Below are 23,050 nucleotides of genomic sequence, written 5' to 3' on the forward strand. Positions count from 1 at the left end.
GAGCCGCACATAAAGCGAATACTTGAAGGCTGGGCTCAGCACTCAATGAACTGCGAATAAATCAGGAATGGAGAATTTCTTGAGGGAATGGAGGCAAGATGCCCTCAACAAAGCGCAATATGAGTCGGCCATATTTATCGGCGACAAGCTACTTGCACTGACCAGTTCGTGATATACTGATATAAACAAACGTCTTTTCCATTGTCTAACATCATATCTCGATAGATGACGATCAAGACGCCTTCTGGCTGGCCCAAGTCCACTTTGCGACAGGAAACTACACACGCGCCCAAGCATTTCTCTCCAGCCAAGACCTGATCGCCAGGAACCCATCATGTCGCTATCTCGCCGGTCACTGCCTTATAAAACAGTCTCGCTTCGACGAAGCCCTTTCGATCCTCGGCGATCGTAATCCAACGCATCTTATAGCCAATGGCTCGAGCAACAAGCGCAAGACTCAGCCACGCCACGGACGACGTCGCGATCCAGCTGCTGAGGAGGAGGCTGCTAATAGGAGATATGAAGCTGCTATGTGTTTTCTGCGTGGCATCTGCTACGCGAAACAGAATGCTTTTGATCGCGCAAAGGAGTGTTACAAAGATGCTGTGCGAATCGATGTCCAGTGCTTTGAGGCGTTCCAGCAGCTTATGAACAATTCGCTATTGTCGCCTGACGAAGAATGGCAGTTCCTTGAGAGCTTGGACTTTGATTCCATTCATGTCTCTGGAGATGTGTCGTCTTCACAACAGGCTGCTGACTTTACCAAGATGCTCTACACAACGCGACTCTCCAAATATCGCAATCCTGCGGCTTTTGAGACAGCTTACGACTCTCTCTCGACACATTATCACCTTGCCTTAAATCCAGACCTACAACTTGCTCGTGCGGATCTTCTCTATACGCAATGCCGGTACCGGGACGCTCTGAATATCACAAATGGAATCCTACAGGAAGACAAGTACAACTTCAGTGTGTACCCGGTCCATCTGGCCTGTCTGTTTGAGCTGAAAGAAAAGAATCTCTTGTTCTTGATTGCCCACGACCTTGCTGATAGTCATCCTGAAGAACCATGTTCGTGGCTCGCAGTTGGTATTTACTATTTTTCGATTGGCAAAATACCCGAGGCACGACGATATTTCAGCAAAGCGAGTATGATGGATGCACATTTTGGGCCGGCATGGATTGGATTTGCACACACTTTTGCGGCCGAGGGCGAACACGACCAAGCCATTTCGGCCTACTCAACGGCAGCGAGATTGTTCATGGGAACACATTTGCCCCAAGTGTTTTTGGGCATGCAAAATCATGCTTTGAACAACATGACGCTCGCGGAAGAGTTTTTGAAAACAGCCTATGGCCTTTGCAAAACGGACCCTTTACTCTTGAATGAAATGGGTATCGTGAAATATCACCAAGACAAACCCAAGGAGGCAGCACAGTACTTTACAGCAGCGCTTAAGATCGCTGATGATATGGATAGCGACCCTTCAGCCTGGTTGGCTGCGAGGACAAATCTTGGACACGCTTTCAGGCGGCTGAGGCACTTTAACCGAGCACTCGCCGAGTTTGACGAGGTGCTAAGACAGGGAGGCAAGGATGCGACCATTTTCAGCGCGAAAGGGCTTATTCTCATGGAACAAAGCAAGCCTGAGGAGGCAGTGGTCGTTCTCCATGAAGCGCTGGCAATAAATCCTCAGGACAGTATCGCAACAGAGTTATTAAACAAAGCGCTAGAAGAGACGGCATTGATTGATGGCGCGGCAGAGTCTGAAGCTGAGGATCTCTTGGACTTTGAGCGCACGTTGGGACAACGGAAGCATGATGCAGCCGTTAAAGTCAATGGGGGTCGAAAAACACCGGGGAGACCGGAGAAGGGTAAGGGAAGATTGAGACGAACAAGACGAATGACGGTTCTGGAGGACGAGGATGCTTCGCCCGAGAAGGAGGGCAGTATGATGGAGATGAGCGATGATGAATAAGGATACCAGAGAGTAGACCCAGAAGGCATAGCAAGCATAGCATTGGGATGGGAAGATTATCATATGATTGGGATAGGTCTAGGCGTTGGTGGTATGATATGCATTGGGGAACACGACATGGTTTGAGTTAGTGAGTGTATGAACATTCTCTGTCTCCTCCGTATGAGAAGCGGTCATGTTTTGATATCCTGTAACTATGTGATATCACTAATCAATTAGCACTGAATTATTTATTTCTATCTCGCACTCGGATCTCGCATAATATCCGCAAAATAAGCTCTCTGGTGGAGTAACCGGCACGTTAATCCATCCGGGGCGTCGCATCGGGGAACCAATAACGGGGTGCTTATTCAATCGAAACCCTGAAGCAATCATGGTCAATGGAAAGACGGAGCTGAAAGAAGAGCGAGTGCTTCTGGCGTCTGAAAGTGGAAGTGGCTTGATGATATGACGCGGCGTAGGATGTATATAAGAACAAAACATCGGGCATCAGCTTATAAAATTAATATCTGATACTCTTCACTCTTTATTTACTTGATTAATATTGTAACCAAGAACAACAAATAAAATGTCACGATTCTTTCCTCATACTCCTTATGCAGAGGATCAACCTCTTGCACGAACAATACTCACAACACACGTTATCGTGCGAGCGATAACACTAAGCTCAATCATCGCAACGGGCATAACAACAACACGCCACTTGGTCCCCTTTCTCCGCCCAAAACCCCCAACCTTAGCATTCTTCCCACGCCTCATCCGCTCTGCATCAACAGGCGCAGTCGCAGCGATTGGCGTGGGAGCTCTCATGACAATCGGCCGTATGAGAGGAAGGGAAGAAGTCGAGTGGCAGGATCGAAGCTGGAGATTACTCGAGAACCAAGGTCAGCTCGAGACTGATGACTGGGCTGCTATAGGCGCTGGAGCTGGGGCTTTGATAGGGGCCAATGCTCTAAATGGTTGGAGAGGTGCAGTTGGAGGACTGGGGTTGGGAAGTATGGGGGGAGCTTTGGCATGGATGGCTTGGAGATTTGGTGTGAATGGGGGCAAGTTTCCCAAGAAGGAGGAGGATTTGTAAATTGCATTGTCTTTTGTATACCCCATGTTTATCTAGATAGTATCTATCTCTACAACTTTGCTTTGACTTGGTCGATCTGTTCAATCTTCTGGAACTGATAGAAAAAATCCAGACTCTGAGGGTTCAACAACGTCCCGCTTGGTTTGACATTACTGCCCGAGATGATCTGCTTGACTGGAAGTTCGACCTTCTTTCCATTCACAGTTGTCTAAACACCGTTAGTCTACCGAATATCATCGGTTGTGAGGGCAAGCACTTACCGGAATATCGGGCACCTCAAAGACATACTTGGGCACATGTCTCTTCGTCAACTCCTTGGCGATCCTTTGTCGAATTTTACTAGCGAGTTCAGCGTTGAACTTGACTCCTGGTTTCATCAGCAGGAACAAAACAACACTCTCATCGTGGTCCTGAGGACGACGCTGGCCCACGCAGAGACTCTCCGCGACCTCCTTTGCAAAGCTTCCCTCAAGCACCGCGTAGATGTCCGCACTTCCGAACCGAATTCCACTTGGATTCAAAACTCCATCTGAGCGGCCAAGAATATGAATATGGCCCGTTTGTGGGTGAACTGCTGCAAAGTCGCCTTGTGACCACACATTGGGGAATCGATCGAAGTATGCTGAAGTGTACTTCTTTCCTGGAGCCGGAGTTGTATCGTTCCAGAGGTAGAGAGGGACATTGGGGAATGCTGCAGTTCCGACTAAGTCTCCTGGTTCGCCATCAGGAACAGGTGAGATCGGTTTGTCGAGGTCCGCAGAAGATGGATAAATTGCCATTGGTGTTCCAATGACTCGTCCTGGACATCCACCAGCGTAGATGGGAGATAGAGGATTCTCCATGACAAAGCAGGCGGCCTTGGTAACGTCAGCAATAGCAAGAAGAGGCTGAATAGGAGACTCACAATATCTGTACCGCCTGAAAAGTTGGCCAACTTGATATTCGTTGGAAACGCCCCATCGTAGAACCAGTCAAAGACCTGCTCCTTCAAGACCATTCCCGTACTCTGAACAGCCGTCAGACTACTCAGGTCTGCCTCTTTCTGAGGAACTATTCCTTCTTTCATAAGCTCGCCCAACCATCTTGGACTGATTCCTAAATTCGTGACACGCTGCTCCTCCACGATCCGTAACAGCACAGAACGGTCTGGCACAAAAGGCGACCCATCATAAAACACAGTCCGTCCACCAAAAGCAAGTCGAGTCACGCTAGCAAGATACATGATCCAGCCTGTAGTAGTGTACTGAAGCGCAACATCCTTGGGGGTGATTTCGCGATGAAGAATAGCCTCCTTGGCCACTGAAACGAGAATCGGACCGACGCCGTGAACGATGGCTTTTGGTGTTCCAGTTGTTCCAGAGGAATAGTAGACCACCATTGGGTCTTGAAAGCCAACTCTTTCGATGGGCGGTGGAGTTGAGGGTGCGGATGAGAGGAAAGACTCGAGACGTTGTGTCTTGGGGATTTGAGAAGTATCGTGAGGAGAGTCGAAACGTTGAACGACGATTGCACCTTGGAAAGAAGGGCATTCTTTCATTCCTTCGACAACTCCCTTGATCTTATCGCGAAGATCGATGCCTTTGCCATTATAGAGAGCTCCATCGTCGAAGAAGACAAACTATTCCAGGTCAGCATTGCTATAAGCTTGGTGATGTCAAAGAGCTCACCTTGGGGTCGATCTGAACAGTCCTCTGCAACAAACCCCCAACGCCCATATCAGTCGAGCTACTGCTAAACAGCCCCCCAAGCCAAGTCGTGGCCAGAAACACAACAAGTGTCTCAACAGCATGAGCACCAACCATGACGACTCTATCTCCCTTCTTGACACCTCTCTGCTTCAATGCACCCGCCAGCTTTCCCACTCTTCTCCTCAACTCTCCCCATGTAACATTCTTCACAGAGGAATTACCCTCTCTCACTTCTGTAATAGCGACAGTGTCATCTTCTTTGTGAAGCGTTGAGCGCTCGCCTGGTGCACCGCCTACAGCACCTGTCCAGAGGATATTCTCGGCGTAGTTGATGCGAATACCAGGGAACCAAGTGGGAAGCTTTGTGATTGGGATTGATTCGTCTACGATGTATGAGTAGGAACCCTCGTGGATCCAGTTTTGAGAGGCCCAGAGTTGAGCGTAGAAGTCGCTGCGCTTAGAGACGGACCATTCATATAAGTCGTTGAATGTCTAATGATGAAGCGTGTTAGTTACTTGTGCCATGGGTTCTTTCACATCTAAACCCACATCATACCTTGAGATTAAGTCCATGTAATTTGTTTGCCTCTTGCATAAATGCCCACATCGCCGTGCTCTTGGGATTGGGGTGTTCCCAGACCTTTCGAGGTGTCTTTGTGAGATCCATTGTGATCTTTTTTTCAGTCTTATGAAGGTTTCTTCTCAGAATCAGCTCAAATTATGAATGAAGACCAAGGATCGATCTACGGTGATTACAAGAGACTGCATTAAATACTCTAGAATAAATGTCCGAGGTAACTTGGCCGACGCGGGACGCCTCTGCTGTGCTCTATCGTGCGGGGTTCCGTCCCCGACATACATGTCCGTCCTCTCAGCTATGACCCAACTAGTTAACTCGGACTGAGATAGGCTGTGAAACTTTGTCGATCTCGTCTATACCTGCATGACAATGGAAACTAATAAGGTCCTGTTCCGAGCCGAGGCTTGTGGGGAACCCTGTACCTCTATCACCATCTTTGGTTGGCTGGTGTTGAGATTCAACCTCACTATTGCACATTCTCACCATCATGCCAGTGAACAGTTGCATAATTAAAGTACAGTAGAATTTACAAACTCTCCGCTGCCAAAAGTCGATAGCAAGATAAAAACTGCTAATGAATGCCAGGATATTACATATTCACCATTTTTGAGCCATATCTGACCTCCCTGTAGCATCATACAAGATACGCGCTCTCTCAAAATCCCCCAACGCCATGCTTAAAGTCCCAAGACCATGCCATCCATCTGCGCACCCATCTATTATCATTTTCCTCCAAGTATAAATATGCACCTGCTCCTTACAGGTATGGCATCCACAGCGCATCGCACTGTGCCAGGTTCATAGGATTGACAGCCTTGGCGATGGCGTCAATCACCGTCTGATTCGCAGGCAGGTTGCCAACAGGACTGTGCGCCAGGCTGAGTGCCCGCTTGACAATCGATTCACTGTTGACCTGCACAGAATCTCGAAGCTGGCCCTCTGTAATGACTCCGTTCCTGTGGCTGCCAGTGAACCAGAACAGCATCTCATCACGTACAAGAAGCGTCAAGGCGTGCTCCAGTTCGTATTCAGGCTCTGTCAAGCATCGCGCGATGGCCATCAGCGAGCATGCAAAGATGCCTTCAGTTGCCAGTGGTCCCATCAGAGTTTGAAGGTTGGGCGTTAGTCGGAATGGCACCGGTTCAGGGTTGTGGAAGAAGGGTTTGTTGGCGCTCATGTAAGACATCATTTCAGACCCCCAAACCTTACCCGTCGCCCTTGATATGTTGATCTTCTGTGGGTATCGGTTGTGCATGTACATGATGTACGTGATGAATGTCAACGCCGCAAGCTGGTACGAGAATTGGCGGCGGAATAGCCAGAACTCGGCAAACTGTGGGAACACCTTCTGGAAATACTCGATTGCCACTGTTGATGGCACCCACTTCTCCTGGATCGCGTTGAATACCTCCAACCGAGCTGTCGCTGCCTGCTCAGGCTTGTTCTGTTTATTGTTAGTAACTGCGAAACCATCTTGGTGTCTGTTACAACTTACAGAGCTCTTGCTCTCGAGGGCTCCACGAAGCTTTTCCATAGTGAATAGCACGGGGTCGTCCTTTGACATGCCCATGTTTCGGCAATGATCTTCATACACTCCCTGTAGTGTAGTGTAGGATGTATCTTCTTGCACAAGTCTGATATGAGGTGCAAAGGGAACCATGATTGGTATCGTGAACTGCAAATCACGGCGTCGGCTCTCCTTCTTACGGCCTAATGTTTGGTTAAGCGACCGGAAAAGCTGCAAAATGCGCTCCTCTCTTCGACAGTGTCGAGCTGCAGGGTGCTGAATGGCCCATTTGTGAATACTTCCATCATGACCACGCATTTTAATGCGGCGGTAAGAAGCACTGATAGATCGAACAAGATCGATGTTTGGAAGGAAACGATCGATGCGGATGAAGTCTTGATTCTTGTCCTTGTGTTGCAAGTATTGACCAGGAACCTCTACCTCATCGAATTTGCCATACCTAAATTCACTTAGGTGAGGAGAAAAGTTTTCGAGAAAGGCGCGAGGTATTCGGTGATCCAACTTTTCTTCAAACTTGTTCCGCCAGCGGCGTAGCTTGTAGATGTACTCGTACATTGTTGGCTTGACAGTAACGAAATCCGCTTCGAATGACTTCTTGATGTGACTAGGCAGGATTGTTTCAGCAAACCGAGTGATGTTGGTTTCGGTCGCCGGTGGAAGCTTCACATTCTTGGCGAAAGATGGCGGTGTTCTACTAACGTAGGCCAGAGCATCGTTAAGAAGAGCAACAATTAGCCGGTATGCATCTTCATCAGGAGGACACTTGAAGTTCTTCTGGATCTGGTCCACCATAGTCTCCATTGAAAGAGCCAGCAGAGGGAAAGCAGTCTTGAGGACTGACATGACCTCTTCGGTGTAATCCCACGGAGGCTTCTTCTGGGGCTGCCCTGGCTGTCCAGGTTGAGGGGTGGCCTTTTGTGCGGCCTTGGAAGGATCAGGTGTTTGCCCCTTGGTAGGTACGGGAGTACCTGTGGCGTTGCTGCCATTCGCTTCTCCCTCCGCCTTGACTGGGGTTCCGTCAGCCGCATTTGCAGTGCCTGGTCGTGATGATGCTGTGCCAGGTCTGGGAGGGTCCTGCTTTGTCATGGATGGTGATGCGCTCGCCTTTCCATTGGATGCCACAGATTGCGCGCGTTGCCGTGCTGTCCTGTCTCGGGCTTCTTGATTCTTCTTTATAACAAGAAGATCCTCTCGGTTGGTTCGAAGCTGGAAGTACAACGCCTGGGGGTAGGACTTTGCGATCTTTAGCAACAGCTGGAAAACACGAGGAGCTTCCTTATGGCCTAGTCCCGTAATAAGTTGTTGGATGAAAGTAATCCAATACCAAACGGGTGTTTCACCCTTGAAGTCATCAAAGCCCAACGCGATCGTGCCCTTGGCGTCATCCAAGCTGAGGAGCCACAGGATTCGTGCAAGGAGTTTGCGAGACTTAGCATTCTTGTAGCTTCCCGCAGCTTGCAAGTACGAGGTCAGTGCTTGTCTTGCCGCATTGAGGTCAGTAGGGTCCTCCTTGAACTTGCGGTCGTTGAAGTAGCCCCATTCCGCCCAAGCTTTGGCGGCACCGATGTCAAAGTATAACGCCGTGCCATAGGCCGAATCGGCCTCATCCTTTTGCTTGAGCTTCTCCAAAAACATTCCCTTGAGGGTGTAGAATTCGGCTTTCTGAGACGGGCTAAAGTAGTTGAGGTTTGTATTGTTGATAACATCCAAACCACTCGAGAGCTCATCAGGGTTTTCATAATGGCATTTGGCCTGTTCACGAAGTTTCAAGAAGGCTTCCTGAATCTCAATATTAGGCAGCGTATAAATGCGGCTCAATTGATTAATGCAAACATCAGGAAGGTTATGCTTGCGAGCGACATGAGCGAACCTATTGATAATCCAGGCGGTTTCGTGGTAACCCCGATAAGCAAACGAACTAGCTCCACCAGCGTTTTGCTGTCCTTGTTGAGGAAGCAATTGCAGGTACGTCTGGTTGATGAGGCTGAATATGTGCTGTCTCCAGGTGACGAGATCTTGCCAAGCAGTGATATCATCCCACACATTCGGGAGTCGATCGCGCCAAGCACCCAGCAGCAACTTGAGTTCGCCAGATTTGACGTCCAAGTTTGTCTGGTTGGTATTTGCAAGACTCTGGCAAATGACACTGGCGTCATGAAGCTCAACCAACTGTTGGAAGTTCTGAAGAAGTGGAACGTGGGCATTGGTCAGGCGCTCGGGCAACTGGTGCCATTTCCTGATTGAGAGCTGAATTGCCTCATCGCAGACGCGAGCGAAGTCCGTGCTAGCCTCTTTCTGATTGTGAAATTTGAGAAGTGACATGAATGATTGGAAGAAGGCTCTGCGGGGCGTAGGAGCGTCCATAACACCCTTGATGATGTTATCCAAAGCGTCGCGGTGTCCCTCATCCTGCCACATCTCTGTGTTGCGCCAAGCGCACTCGAGAAGGAGATCTTGGAAATTTTCATGCTTAGCGAAATCCTGAAGAATCTCCCACTGTTGCAGCTTCTGTGCACAAAGAACCCAATGATCCTCCCAAAGCATGTACTCGGCTTGGGAGAAGGGGATCACACCAGTTCTGGCCTTGATCTGGGCATTCTCATACAGCTTTTGGGCCTTGTCCCACATGCCGTTCTGTTCGTACGACAGAGCAGCATTGGTTTCAACAAATTGGCAGCGACGCCTCCAGGTGCCGTAGAACAGGTCGTCTTCCTGGAGTGAAGCGTAAAGCTCGACAAGAGCGTCGAGGTTGCTTTCTCGTACCGTAGCGGAATCGACCTGTGGTTTAATGGCAGAGTTCTCAAGTTGAACTAAGGCAGTATACCAAGCATCGTAGGTCTTGGCCTCAAATTTGAGGACATGTGGTGGAATCTTACACTCGGGCCAAGTCTTTGCGGCGCCGTCGAGAATTGATTGAATGACGTTAGGCCGCTTGTCAATTTGCCGACTGTGATAATCTTTTGTGAGCAAAGCAACAATGCCTCGTTCTAGATCAACTCGATCATCCTTGGCTACAGACGACCAGTAGATTGGGAAGAGGGTTACCCAAAGGTTATGAGCGAGTTGAGAATCAACATGCTGCAGCTGCACCAATGGTTCGATGACGTCCTTCACCTTGATGTCTCCCAGTTCCGACATGAAGCGACGATGAGTAGCCATAAATGATTCGAACTTGTCATCGATAATGACTGTGGGCTCCCGAGCCTCCATCTCCTTCGTGAAGATGGTGAGCAGGCGAGAAATCGGTAGGGTCCTGAAGTCGTTTTGGTACAGTTGGATATTGGCGTTCGTCTCGACAGCTCCAAGTAACAGCTGTGTAGCCTGCCCAAGCCAATATGAGTCTGAGAGTGTGTCCCAGTTCTGGGAGGTAAGAACATAGGACAGACGTGCACTGGCCGACTTGGACAAGCTCTTGTCAAAGATAGCCATGAAGCGATTACGCATTTCAACATCCGCTGCACGAGTACCGATAAGGAATGCATGCTCCATGCGAACGGTCAATTCTGTGCGGGTAATCTTGGGGTCCTCGTAGATACGGATAACAAGGTCCAGAAACTTGGATAACATGGTTGGGTCTTGTCGGTGTTCAAAGGAGAGCATCTTATGAAGAACAGCCGTTTTCTCCTTAAGAGTTGGCCATGTGCCTTCTGATCTGAATACCCATCCCTCAACCATGTTTAATATCTCCTCACAAAGTTCAATTGACATGGACTTTTCAACCAAAGTTGCCAGGACGCTGAGGAAGGGTCGTCGATTGTCACCCAGCACTTCCATCCGCAGCGCTACGACCTGGATTTCCTTGATCATAATCTTGGTCTGAATCTCAAGATCGTAGGCTGACATTTCTCCGCTTGGTGTATTGGGGTCCTGGTTCCTGTTAACACCAGCTGCCTGACTGGTGATCGCATTGTAGTGTTGGACGTGTTCTCTCGCATGTTTAGATTGGAGAGCCTTCATCAGAGAATTGATATGCTGATCAATCACGTTCGGTTTTCGTTGACCAAGAGACCACAAAATATTAACGCCTGAAGTAAAGTTGCTGCTGTTCATTGCTTCTGTTGCAACTTGTGACAGGTAAGCAACAATCTCAGATGTTTGTGTCTCAGTTTCACCATCAGCATCAGCGTCCTCCATAGGCGTGTCGTCCGGTACAGAGTCTAGGATGCGTTTGACAATCGATCGGAGTTCACGGTTGTCGTCAAACTTTTTGTCGGAAAGATGAAGGCAATCTTGAATTTCAGGGTTTTCTGATTTGAGGCACTTTTCCAGGACTTTCTGAATAGCCGGCATGCTCTTCTGGATCCACTCGTCTGACTTGGAGTTGAGCACTATACGGACCACTTGAAGGGTGTTGATGATGTTGGTCAGGAATTTGTCATCAAACTTCTCCTTGTCTGTGGGATCAGCTGTAAGAATAGTTTGTGTTCGCTCGCTCGCCAAGATAACTTGAGTTACATTAGGAAAGAGGTCGAGATCGAGGTCACCCCAGTATTGTGGTTGCACCAAGTTGTAGAGGAGTTTCATGGCCTTCTTGCAGAGATCAGTCAACGCAAGAGGGACTGGGGGTATTGACGATGAGACATGATCCCGGGGTTTCGCAGAAGGAAGTTCATAGCGCTCATTCAATTGAGCAATGAACTCAACAAGATACTTAATCATCTTCAGCCGGAAAAGAGGGGGGATCTGATACTCCGCACGGCCAACTGGCTGGGAAGATGTAATGCCCTGTTCAGACTCCAATTTTCTCTTCTTGGTGTTTGGAGACTGGGAAAGGGACCTTGCACCAAAAGCTGCCGACTTTCCTTCAACTCGCCGTTCTTCCCATGTCCAGATAAGCCACATCATGTTGAGGCAGAGCCTCTTGGACTCGTGTGACGCATTTTGGGGAGTGGCGAGCTTCCGTAGAGAACTAATCATCAAAGTGATGTATCTATCGCGAGCTTCATAGAATAGATCAGGATGTCTAACAAGGAAATGGTAGATACTCGTCATCTGTTGGGCATTTTGTCCTTCGTCAACAAGAACACGCCGGGGGGCTATGGCCCAAGCCGCAACGCGCTCGTTCTGGCCAGTTCCACATCGTTTCGGCAGCATAGGGGCAATGAGCTCGAGTGCTTGAGTGACCAAGGCACGCCCCTCGTTCTGGTTGGCTTTGAGAAGAGAGAGGTATACCTGAGTGACAATCTTTGGAGGTGTCTCATAATGAGCGATGAAGTATCCAATGACTACGTAAGCAGCATGCTTGTTGATTACATCCTCAAGACGAATGAATGTCCATCCGAACTTGATGATATCTTTCCGGGCATCCTGGAGGGGTGTATGGTAGTATTTAACCAACATTGCCGAAAGCTGCAAAACCTCATAACGAGTGTGATCGATGCCAGGCTGAGCTTGGTCGTCCGTTGTCGACTCCGGTTGAACCTTCCAGATCTTGCTGCTAACTGCATCAATGACAGCTCTATCCATAAGTCGAGGGGTCCTGTTCTGGTCGAGTTGTTTCCAGTTTCGCATAACGTCCATCGCAACAATTGGGTTAACGATATAATGCAGAAGGAAATGCTTCATCTTGTTTGAGGCAGACTTCCCAGCATAGGTATCTAGGCAGCGGAGGACAATGGTCTTCCAGAAGTCAACTGCATCACTGCAAATTATTTTCTGGTAAATAAAGGAAAACAGCTCCTGGGTGATCCGTAGCTCATCAGATGTCACGCATTCGATCAAGTTAAAGAGAGGATCCAATTCTTTGGGTGCCCTTTCAAGAGACTTGACGAGAATAGTCATCAGCTCTTCAGCTGCTTGGTAAGCAGGCAATCGGAGATGTGCAGGAAGGGTGTGTTGTCGAAGATGTATTTCCAGTTCCTTGCCAATACTCTTGAGCCAGTCGAGATGCTCCTTCTTGTCCATCCATTTCTCTGCGCTGGGGAAATGGCTGAGAGACTCAAAAATGTGGATCGCGTTCACCATGGCAATGAACTTGGCCTCACTGTTTTGGCTGATAAGCTCATTGCAACGGGTAATGAGACCATCGAGATTCTCAATTGCGACTTCTCGTAAAGCATTACTATCAGCATGTGCAAGGACCTGGGCCAACAGCCGTCCGTATTTGAGGTCTTCGACTTTGCCGAAAAGGAAGGCCCAGATTTCCTTTGGATATCGATTCATGTATCTGTAAATGGGCAAGCGGAAAGGACTCAGCTGAGTTCTGCGCAGTTTTTCTTCTAAACCAAGAAAGCAGTCAATCAGTCGTTCCTTAAAGGCTTCAGCGGGAGCAGGAAGCAGATGGAAAATGGTCAATATGGCAGTGATGATCTTCATCTGCGGGTGTTGGTCGAAGAAAGTAAAGGATATCTGTTGCAAGGCACTGGGCTCGACGATTGAGTCGATCTGTTCCAGTAAGCGAGCACCGATCTCGACCTTGAAATAAGAAGTAAGCAGCTTCAGCAACCTAGACAAATTGTCGAGACCTGCGGTGCTTAAGCGTTTAGGATCTGAGAGGCTCTGTAGCACTGGTCGCAAACCTCCCTGTAGAAGCTCCTTAGGCAGGCGTCTATCTACCGATAAGACGGACTTTAGGGCATCGTTCGCTGCATTGATGGTAGGTTTTGACTCTGAATACAGGCATTTGAAAAAGACACTGAGGATCTTCGTTTTAGTCGGCTGGTTGGAAAATTCCTCAAATGTCATTGCAGTTGTAAGAAGCTTAATACATGAAACACGGAGGTTAACAATGTGCTCATGAGTACGGAACTCCGCAGGCTTGTTCGCGAGAGATTCGTCACTAGCATCCGCAAGGGCCAACGACTCCATTAGAAGACGGTTTAGGTTCTCATCAAATGGGACCCAGTCGTTCTTCAAGCTCATATGGTACGTCATGGCATTGATGTAGCCGATCTGAATACTGAAGGGCAACGCACGTAAAGGTTTGGCAAAGATGGGTTGCAGAATCTTGTCCTTGCATGGTTCCAACAGCTCCCAGACCTCACACTTTGCCGCTGTCGCGATGAGTTCCAGCGAGTGTTTTGCGGTCTCTCGAACATGCTTGTTCATATGGTACAGATCGTTGCCAAATTGCTGACAAATCTGGGAAAGTCGAGGCTGCTTGAGCTGAGGGTTTTGTGGCTGCCCTGGTTGTTGCGTGATGGGCAGTGTGTCCTCTTTAGTTATGTCTTTGGTGATACGCTTCAAGAGGACCTCCAAGCTAGTTTGAGCGAGGCAACGCGTCTTTTCAGGGAGATCCTGGGGCATGTCTTTGACCACATAAGTAAGTGCACGGATAAACTCGGTTTGCTTGGATGTGATCCACGTGTCGCCCAGATCAAGTTCAGTAAGCAGGTAGTTGATTCCCAGACTACCGCCAGTTTTGGTGAACCACTCTTCCTCATAGCAGCTGTGGCAGAAAGTACTGCTTAGGTGACTGAAGAAAGGGAGTTTACCAACATCGCTTTCTGAACCAAAGATAATTGCTGTAGCGTCATACATCTCACGAATGGCACTCTTGCCCGCCTCGCGCACATCGGGGTGATCAGAAGCCAGTGACTCAACAATGGCGTCCGAGAGATTGCGTGTATCGATGTGCAAAGGGCCCTCGCCAGCGTTAGGGTCGAAGGGGCTAAATGTGCGCTTCAAATCCACCAAAGCTCTACCAATCTCAATGATCGCGAAGTGCTTGCAAACGTTTAGCAAGAAGGTGCTAGCTTCATCCTTGAATTCAGGGAAGGAATGGGCAAACATGATGGCCTTGAGAAGTTGTTTGACGACCAGATCTTCGCTCTCCTTCTTCGGAATTGATCGCTCACGGTCTGAGATCTCAAAATTGGCGGTGTTGATCTCATATCTTCTCGCAACTAGATCTTCAGCTTGAAGTCGCAAAAGACGCGGAAGGTCATCTGGCAACTGATCATAACCAATTCGAAGTTTGAGCTGTGCCTTGATCAAATGCAATGCTTGCTTCTTATAGTAAGCATCATATTGTTTGTTGTGGTTATTCTTGGCTGCCTTTGGAAATTCCATTAACTTCTGGATAGCAAAGTCAATTCCCATGTCAGCAGGAAAGGCTCTGTCCTTCTTAGACCCCAGAAGTCTCAGATCAAAGCTCGAGGGATCATCAGCATACTCCCTATAAGTAAGCGGCACAGCACTGGTCATAAACTTCCTGTTCCTCCCACCCAGTTTACCAAGAATTCGCATCGTGGTATGGGCGTGAAAGTGGCTGTACGGGTGAGGTTTGAGATGGTCAAAGAGAGCAGTCATCAGCTCATCGATAACAGGTGCCATAATGGGATCAAGATAGTCGGCTGTTAGGTTATCAACACACAGCTCCAGTGTTCGCAGTCCTTGTCCGACGAGATCAGTGCCTGCGCGCAGAGCAACAACGAGTGGACGCATCAGGAAGCTGAGGTGCGGTAACAAATGACTGAGTCGAGCCGGGACTGTGAGACAGAGCTCCACGTAGAGGTCGCGCTCAGATGGCTTTCGTGCAGCCATGAGAAGATTGTTGAGCACATCCAGAAGCATTTCAAGCAGAGGGAGAATTTGCTTGTATAGCTGCTCGAATTTGCCACCACCAATGCTGCGAAACAGCGAGCGAAGAAGGAGAAAATAGTTCATTGGCTCTTCTGCTTTTGTTGATAACTCGATGGATTTCGTGACAATGTTGACAACGTGTGGTAATAATACCTGTTCATTCTGGTTGGCGAATAGGGTAACAGCCATGAAAGCCAACTTGAAAAGCCTCAACAGAATGGATGATTTCTTGACATCTGCAGAGCCGACCTGGTCGATTCGCTCCATGAGGAATTGCAGAAGCATACCGCAGAAGCTAGGGGAAGTCGCCTCGCTAGCGAGAAAGAATTGGGGTATATGTAACAACGCTGTATGTTCAAAGATCATATCGTAAAGGCGCGGGATCTCCTGCTGGAACACCTCGTGAAAAGTAGCGGGATCAATGGCATGGAAAACGGTAGCAAAGGTCTCAAGAAGGTCCTTCTCCTCCTTGCTACATGAAACCATGTAGAAGTTGGCCATGTATTCTACTGGTGACATGTACTGGGACTCCGCTGCTGGCTTCTCAATCTCATAGTATCTGAAGACATATGCACCCTCTCGGAAGAGCTTGATGATTACCTTAACCTCTTCGGCTGTGAAACCATAAGAAACATCCTGCCAGTGCGTGGGAGCATTTTGAGCGTCAATAGGTGACCCAACGTTACATGTCCTCAACTGATAGAAGGTATTCTTTAGGCCTGTCATTAAATTTCGAAAGAGGAATTTGTTATCGACGACAGGGTCAGCACCTCGATCTCGTGGGTTTGATGTCTTGATTGGTACTGCAGAAAAGATGTCGGTTTCATCCCAGTCAGGGGGACTGTCCTTGTCGGCTAAGTATGTCTCAGGGGTGCCAGCCTTCATCTGTTCACGATACAGAGCAGAGAGCTTAACAGCATTGGGGTATTGCCGGTTCATGGCTGCAAACTTGTCGGCAATCGCGTTCAGAATCATGATCAGATAATGTCTTGCATCCACCTTGTTGGGTAATTTCGCTATGCATTCTGCCATATTCAACAGGAGCTTCGCGCTCATTGTCTGAAAACTTGTGCCGGGGAAATTATCCTGCAAATTCCTAGTGTAGACCTCAACGGTCTTCCTAATCTGTTCTGGCTTCAAAGAGTCTCGGACATGGTGGATGAGATCAGCAAGCATGCTGTATGCTAAAGGTCGCATCGTTTCGTGCACTGTCAATCCATCACCGGTGAGCGTCCGCTCGTCCAGGAGCTCATCGATCTTGGGAATAAAGATCTTGCGGAAATTGTAATTGATGATATGGCGAATCGCAACGATCAATTCCTTGCGTGTGCCGGATTTCTCTCTAGGGCAGTCTTTCAGGAGACGCAAGACAATGTCGGGGAGTCGAGGCAAGAAGTCGTTCAGATGCGAGGCGTATTGCCGAAGAAGATATGCCAAGAAGCTCATCGTTTTGACTTGAGCAGTAATAAAATCGGCAAATGCCACCCGGTTCTTGATAGCAGGGCTCACTCCCGTATGAATCGTTCCTTTGGCAGCAGCATCGGCGTGTGCTTGCTGTTGTGCTGAAGCTTGGAGGCACAGCACATTCTGAATGAGAGGGACAAACTTCCGGACGTTCTGCTGCACCGTGTTTCGATAAACCTGGAATATGGACACCACGATAATGGGACATTCGGAGAGAACCTTGAAGGAGTGCATACCCTTCAGCAGGGGGCGGTTCTGTTGCTGTGTATCGGTACCAAGATCGTTGACGGAAGCGACTGGTGACCCTGGCCTTGGGGACTGAAAGTTCGTCTGCGAATTGCCAGGGGTTGAGGGCGCTCCTGGCTGCGATGGCGCATTATGGGGTGCATTGTCAAGCTGCTCTCGAACGACCTTCTCCATTTGCTCGAAAAGCTCTTGAATAAGAGTGAGGAAGAGCTGCACTTTGCCCTGTAACACCTTGTGCTGGTGGCGCATGATGTCCGATATTATCTTCACACATATTGTCGCGTTCTCTTCGTTGTCTGTTCGTACAAGTTGCATCAACAAATCGACTGTCTCTTCGGCGTGGGGTTCGAAGGGTTCAGGGGGAGCGGGCTGGGTTGGTAATCGGTGAATGACCTCGAGAATGGCCATCCGAAGTTTCTGGCACACGTTAGCAGCAGGTTGATCCGTTGGACTTCTAGACTGACCTGGTCTGGTGAGTTGCTTTGAAAGATGCATGGTCCGCGTAAGATGGTAAAGAAGATGGGCATTAATCTCTTTAGGAAGGGCGGGTATATTTGACCACTGGTATAGTGATCTAAGCTATCGCGCAACGTAGTTGCCGCTTCAAGCTTAAGTCTAACATCTAGGTTTGGACCTCGTCAGTGGTCATAGTCACAGTATTGCGGACATGCGACAGCAGTTCCGGTGGGGTTGATTTCAAGTGTATGCGTACCGATGTCAGTTGCGCTGAGTCGCTTAACGACATCATCTATAGTGGTGCCCGACATGGCTGCATTATTGGCGAAACTCCATCCGCAGAGGTCTCGGTATGATGCCGGCCCTTTAAACTTAAGGGCAGGAAGATTTGAGTTACGGAGTTGCTTGTTGCGATCGATATCGTGTCATTAACAACAAACGAAACAAAAAGGCCAATCTGCAGGTTCTTTCGCAGCAGACTCTGGAAGTTTGCGGTGATTTCGGCGAGGGAGTGTGGAGGGTTCGTGATGTTTGCGATGGGCGATAGGTATATGGTCTTGCTGGGCAAGCTTGAAAGTCGAACTTGACGTGAAGAGCCGTCGCGTTGAAAATTACGAGAACAACTATGCTGGGGAGTGCAGCCGCCAATTCCTTAGACGCTAACGCCGTATTAACATTCTACCGGCATTAGCTTCATTATTTGACCAATCATGTTTGACTTACTCTCAAGGTCAAGGACCACGAGCCGGGCGATAGCGTGACCGTATCTTATCTCATATCTTATCTGTCCCTTCTCGACGACCATGTAAGACGAGGACGAGGACAAGCAGATTGTACTACATTGTTTGAAATACTTGATTCCGTAATTCGGGATTTAGAAACAACAATAACTATTTGTCTAGTATTATATGAGCAGCTACATATAAATATAACATATTAGCGCAATCAATTTCACAACTCAATATGCTTGTCAAGCAAATAATAGCACAGAAAGGGGAATTCGATACAGAATTCCTCATACGTGCTGATTGCCCCACCGATTGCGGTGCGCTTGATAACCTCAGCTCAGGGATAGGGTAACAGAGGATGATTCACAGATCAAGCAGACATCAATCCAAGTCGCAAAGGTTTTCCCTGCTTATAACTCTCCTCTCCTCTGTGGACTATATATTAAACTCTATTCTTTCTCTTCAGGCTAGCCTCCTCCATCACAAATCATCAGCACCGCATTTCACTAAACAGCCTTGTAACTGGCTTATCACATCACACCCATCTGAATACTAGTGACTCAACCACTTGATATTCTCGCCTCAAAACCGACACCGGGAAAATGAGCGGCGACTTCACGGCTTTCTTCTATGGTGAGTAATATATCTTAAGACTTATTCAACCGTGTTGACTAAAGAACGTGCAGGCACCTTGGTGGGTTCACAAGTCGTTCTCGAAGTCGAGTACTAATCTATTACTTTAGATGGCTCCTGAGGTGTTCTTCACTGTCTGCTACGGCGATCGAGATCCTCCCAAGGCCATCAAGGACATGCACACATTCACTCCTGCTATCCTAGACGGCTACTGTCGCCACAGAGTTGAGTGTGCAGATTACCCTGCAGTGATCCCCGAGAAGGGCCACTCTGTCCTTGGCATATATGCCACTGGACTGACTGACGGCAATGTTGACAAGCTCGACATGTTTGAGGGATCTGAGTACTTCAAGGAGAAGGTCAAAGTCAAGGTTCTCAACAAAGACGGAACTACTCCTAAGAAGGAGGAGACCAAGGAGACCTTTGTCTATGTTTTCGACAACCCCGATCACCTCGAGAAGGGCGAATGGGATTTTGAAGAGTTTCGAATGTCAAAGATGAAGAACTGGACTCGAGCTGGTCTTGGTTTCGGTGAGGGTAAGTTTTTTCAGCCATGCTCAGGTGCTTATACTAATGATATGGATGCAGACATTCCCGAAGGAACCGCCAATGATGAGTGGAAGTAAGCATCTGTTTCTGTAAGCGCTTTCCGGTATCAGAGGTCACTCGCTTGCTTGATTGCAATGGATTTGCCTCATAGCGGTGAAGAATAGAGACACGGGCACCATCAAACCGGTTGGCGGAATGGGCCCCATAGATAGATGATATAGTCCGACGAGATGAATTAGACAAATCATTATCTCTAAAAAGTTTCGCAAGCGCCCGGCTATGCCAAGAATTAGACAACGCATCATAAAGTAATTCACAACTGCAGGTCTGACGTTAGCCTTGTGCCGACAGAGTGTTGGGCCTCATTAAAAGTCACGGGCGGTTAAGTTGTCCCAGGCTGTCGGGACGCATTTGTCCACCCTTGATTTTAGTATACTGAAGGCGTACGTATGTACCCATTTGCTCTATCAAAGGATATAAGCCAGAGTATCATCTTTGCCAGATTTAGTGCATCTTTGCAGATGGTACGAGTTCGCGGTGCATTAGGTCTACCTGCTGACGAAACGTTGCGGTGAATCCTTCAAGTAACAAGTGTCGAGAAGGTTCCTTTTCAGTGCAAGTTGGAATTAGAATTATCAATTAAGTGTACAGTGGTAAAGAGCTTCGTTTTGTACTAATCTATGTGAAATGTGGCTGATGGTTCCCGGTGGTTCTCTCTGAACGTGCTCGGGTCAAGGGTTACAGGTGAAAGTCCTCTTCCTCCTCCTCCAAGAGGAATATGACTTTACGCCACCTGTTTACGCGGCTGCTATACCCGGCCCTGTTCGTTATGCTTGAAACTTAGGACAAAGACCAATAAGATCGACAGTGCTCAATTGGCCTAATAATACCGCGTGGATATTTGCTGGAGAAAATGTGGCCGGTGCTTTCATGCGGATTCCCAAGTTGAATCTCAACCGTGGTTGACGTTGCCAAGTTTTACAAGTACCAGCTGAGTGAGGATCATCTGAACCCAGAGACCCTTGATAATAAGACCCTTGACCTTGGTAGATATCATGAGAGAATCGCCGTGTTTCGTCCGACATCACCCCTGCATTTTCTCCCAGGTCTGTTTGTTGGTTGGGCTGCATGAGCTTCTGGTCACGAGAATGGCTGAAAAATCACCTAACCTAGACAGTTGTTACTGAAGTTATATCGGCGACTATACGCGATGCACCATTGGTGACCGTAGGTGAGAATGTTGAAAACAACAACAACGATGCTATTTCGAGCTATCTGCATATAGTGCCGTCAGCCCTAAAGAGCTGTATCTGGCGTCAACGTAACACGGCGATTGGATCTCATCATGCGCATGCCACATCCAATAGAGGTACAAAACATCAAACTACTGGTTTCGGATTCAATGCTGTGAAGTGTGCTCCAGTAGACGCAAGCGTCATCTCTCTTTGGCCTCAAAAGGAATCTAGGCACAAAGCCTCTATCGATAGACCATACGCTAAGGAGACCTATAAGTGCTATCACTCACTGTAGCTGACCACTCAGTCTGCGACGTTGGCTAGGAAGAAGTCTCGGTTCCCTCCGGGCGCTACACATATTCCCAGCTTTCCAACCAACATCAGATCTCTCAACCCCACTCCAACACCAACACCACCTCTCATCCAAACCCGAAACACCAAAACACCAAGACGCGAAACATCATGACAACTCCCTGCAGAAAAATCTCAGAATGAGGCCTTTATCCGCAACTTACGCAAGGTGCCCACGCCTCGTGTATGATACATTCTCTTTATGATTGGCTTGTCATAAAAGCCCATTGTCACTAAGGAAGCAACTTATGAAACTGTGCCTGTTTCATGAGGGAGAAGAAAAACAATTGTCTCTCCGGGAGTCCAAGTGACGGTCCCCTGCCGTCCTAGTTCGTCACACGGAGATAAATCCCAAAAAGGGAGGAGTGTCAGGAGACATTGATTGAGATCTTTTCGACCGCACGTGAAAGACTTTTGCCCTGTCCAAGATCTACAGCTGCTCCCTGACTTGGAGGTGATCATCCAGGGGATACCTGAAGATGGCAGGCCTCCAGAATGCCCCGCCTGCAACGACAATGGATCCCGTCGGACCTCCGATACTATTATCGAGTCGCACCAAGGTCCAAGGTCAACGCCAAATTACTCATAGTAGCTGCGAACTTTACCTAGCGGTATCTCGATGTGCAGCATAGATCTTTGCGAAATTTCTCTCTGTGGCCGTCAAATCTCACCATCCTCAATTTTCTTGTCTTGGCAAGAATGAGACAACTGACTGGTTCTGGACTTTCAAGCCACTAATCCATTTCAACACGATCGCTTGGCCGTACCCCTGTCGCTCAGCCTTATATCCCTGTCATCACCCCCTGATTGGCATCGGAACCCCGCTATCAAGAGCTAGGTTTCTCGTAATGGCTGGCCCAGCACGACGGACTGCCACTGCAGGGGATGACACGGATGTCCGAACAATGCATTGACTCGACAATGAGCTCGGATCACTGAGGCATATCAACAGATGGATGTCGAATTATTATGCGAATCCTCCTTTCGAGCCTTTTGCCATGTTAGAATTCAAGGAGTCTTTTCATGGTGAAATGTATTCCAGGACATGAACAGAACCCTGCTGTGCTGTACTCCGTAGCATGACGTTGAGAGCAGGGTTGTTCAAAGTCCCCAGTCTGGCCATCGTCTTTCCCGAGCACTTGGTTCGACAGGGCCTGATTGGTGGTCGCACAACTGGAGTCCCTTGCGCCCCAACCACATATTCTTTTCTCAATCATTACTTCACCGACTAAGCTCCCTTGCCACCAAGGAGAATGTATGGGCGGCCTACGCTAAGCTGACAGCATAGAACCGTTCACAAGCAACAAATCATCGAGTGGCTCATCATTCTTGTAGAAGGCGCTTGAACAAACCGCACAGGGGCCTCACAGCTGAACAAGGGCGACGGCAATAGATCCGTTGTCGTCTTCCATACAGATCCCTCTTTCAGGCAGGACAGGTTCCCTGCAAACACACGAATCGCTAGTCAGGGGCACAAACCTCGTCTTTTCCTCCGGGGTATGCATGGGTCCAGTCCACTCACACTTTCCTTTCGTGACCAGATGAGTCTTGAAACATTGTCGTCAGCCTATCATGCATCGCTTGCTGCAAATCGTCTCTTAGTCCTCCGGGCCTAGCCCCTCCGCTTTGCTTCGAAACGAGACTCAGCAATCGCATTGAAGAAACCTGAGTGGCTATGCATGTTTACTAGAAGTTGACTCTTCCCTGGCTATACGGAGAAAAGGTCCACTATGATCGCCTCTGAGTCGCATGCAGCCGCGTCCGTTCGCGGGTGTTTCTCCCGCTCACGGCATCCCCTTGCCTCGATGTCTGCCATCAGAACACTGGTGGCCAGTCCATCGAGCGAGCTCAAGTCCATATAAAACGCCGTTTCCTCCCCCGTGTTACCATTCTTCTTCATCAACGACTTCAAAAGTCTCCAGCCAGTCCTTCAAAGTGAGATTGTCTCAACGACATTTCCATTCCTTATTCTTTCTTTCCAAAGGCTAGTCCTATCTTCTGTCTCGACGACA

General features: G+C 48.5%; 5 protein-coding genes across 5 annotated transcripts; 3 read left to right on the forward strand and 2 right to left on the reverse strand.

Moving 5' to 3' along the window:
* Positions 1-67: 67 nt before the first annotated feature.
* FPRO_05987 (uncharacterized protein) lies at positions 68-1,979 on the forward strand (the record flags this gene model as incomplete). The annotated part of the gene is made up of 2 exons (XM_031229149.1): positions 68-164; positions 226-1,979. 2 exons carry the CDS (start codon positions 68-70, stop codon positions 1,977-1,979), a joined length of 1,851 nt encoding a protein of 616 aa, XP_031079415.1.
* A 568-nt stretch (positions 1,980-2,547) lies between these two features.
* FPRO_05986 (uncharacterized protein) lies at positions 2,548-3,057 on the forward strand (the record flags this gene model as incomplete). Its single annotated transcript, XM_031229152.1, has 1 exon — positions 2,548-3,057. One exon carries the CDS (start codon positions 2,548-2,550, stop codon positions 3,055-3,057), a length of 510 nt encoding a protein of 169 aa, XP_031079416.1.
* Positions 3,058-3,106: 49 nt separating this feature from the next.
* FPRO_05985 (uncharacterized protein) lies at positions 3,107-5,412 on the reverse strand (the record flags this gene model as incomplete). Its single annotated transcript, XM_031229153.1, has 5 exons — positions 3,107-3,265; positions 3,318-3,914; positions 3,962-4,675; positions 4,725-5,237; positions 5,302-5,412. 5 exons carry the CDS (start codon positions 5,410-5,412, stop codon positions 3,107-3,109), a joined length of 2,094 nt encoding a protein of 697 aa, XP_031079417.1.
* Positions 5,413-6,082: 670 nt separating this feature from the next.
* Positions 6,083-17,853, reverse strand: FPRO_05984 (uncharacterized protein; the record flags this gene model as incomplete). The annotated part of the gene is made up of 4 exons (XM_031229154.1): positions 6,083-6,769; positions 6,821-17,503; positions 17,551-17,708; positions 17,799-17,853. The coding sequence occupies 4 exons, from the start codon at positions 17,851-17,853 to the stop codon at positions 6,083-6,085; spliced, it is 11,583 nt and encodes a 3,860-aa protein (XP_031079418.1).
* A 1,019-nt stretch (positions 17,854-18,872) lies between these two features.
* FPRO_05983 (uncharacterized protein) lies at positions 18,873-19,529 on the forward strand (the record flags this gene model as incomplete). Its single annotated transcript, XM_031229155.1, has 4 exons — positions 18,873-18,903; positions 18,957-18,964; positions 19,014-19,440; positions 19,492-19,529. 4 exons carry the CDS (start codon positions 18,873-18,875, stop codon positions 19,527-19,529), a joined length of 504 nt encoding a protein of 167 aa, XP_031079419.1.
* Positions 19,530-23,050: the final 3,521 nt, after the last annotated feature.

Source organism: Fusarium proliferatum, assembly GCF_900067095.1.
Source record: "Fusarium proliferatum ET1 genome assembly, contig: FPRO_scaffold003, whole genome shotgun sequence".
Lineage (NCBI taxonomy): Eukaryota > Fungi > Ascomycota > Sordariomycetes > Hypocreales > Nectriaceae > Fusarium > Fusarium proliferatum.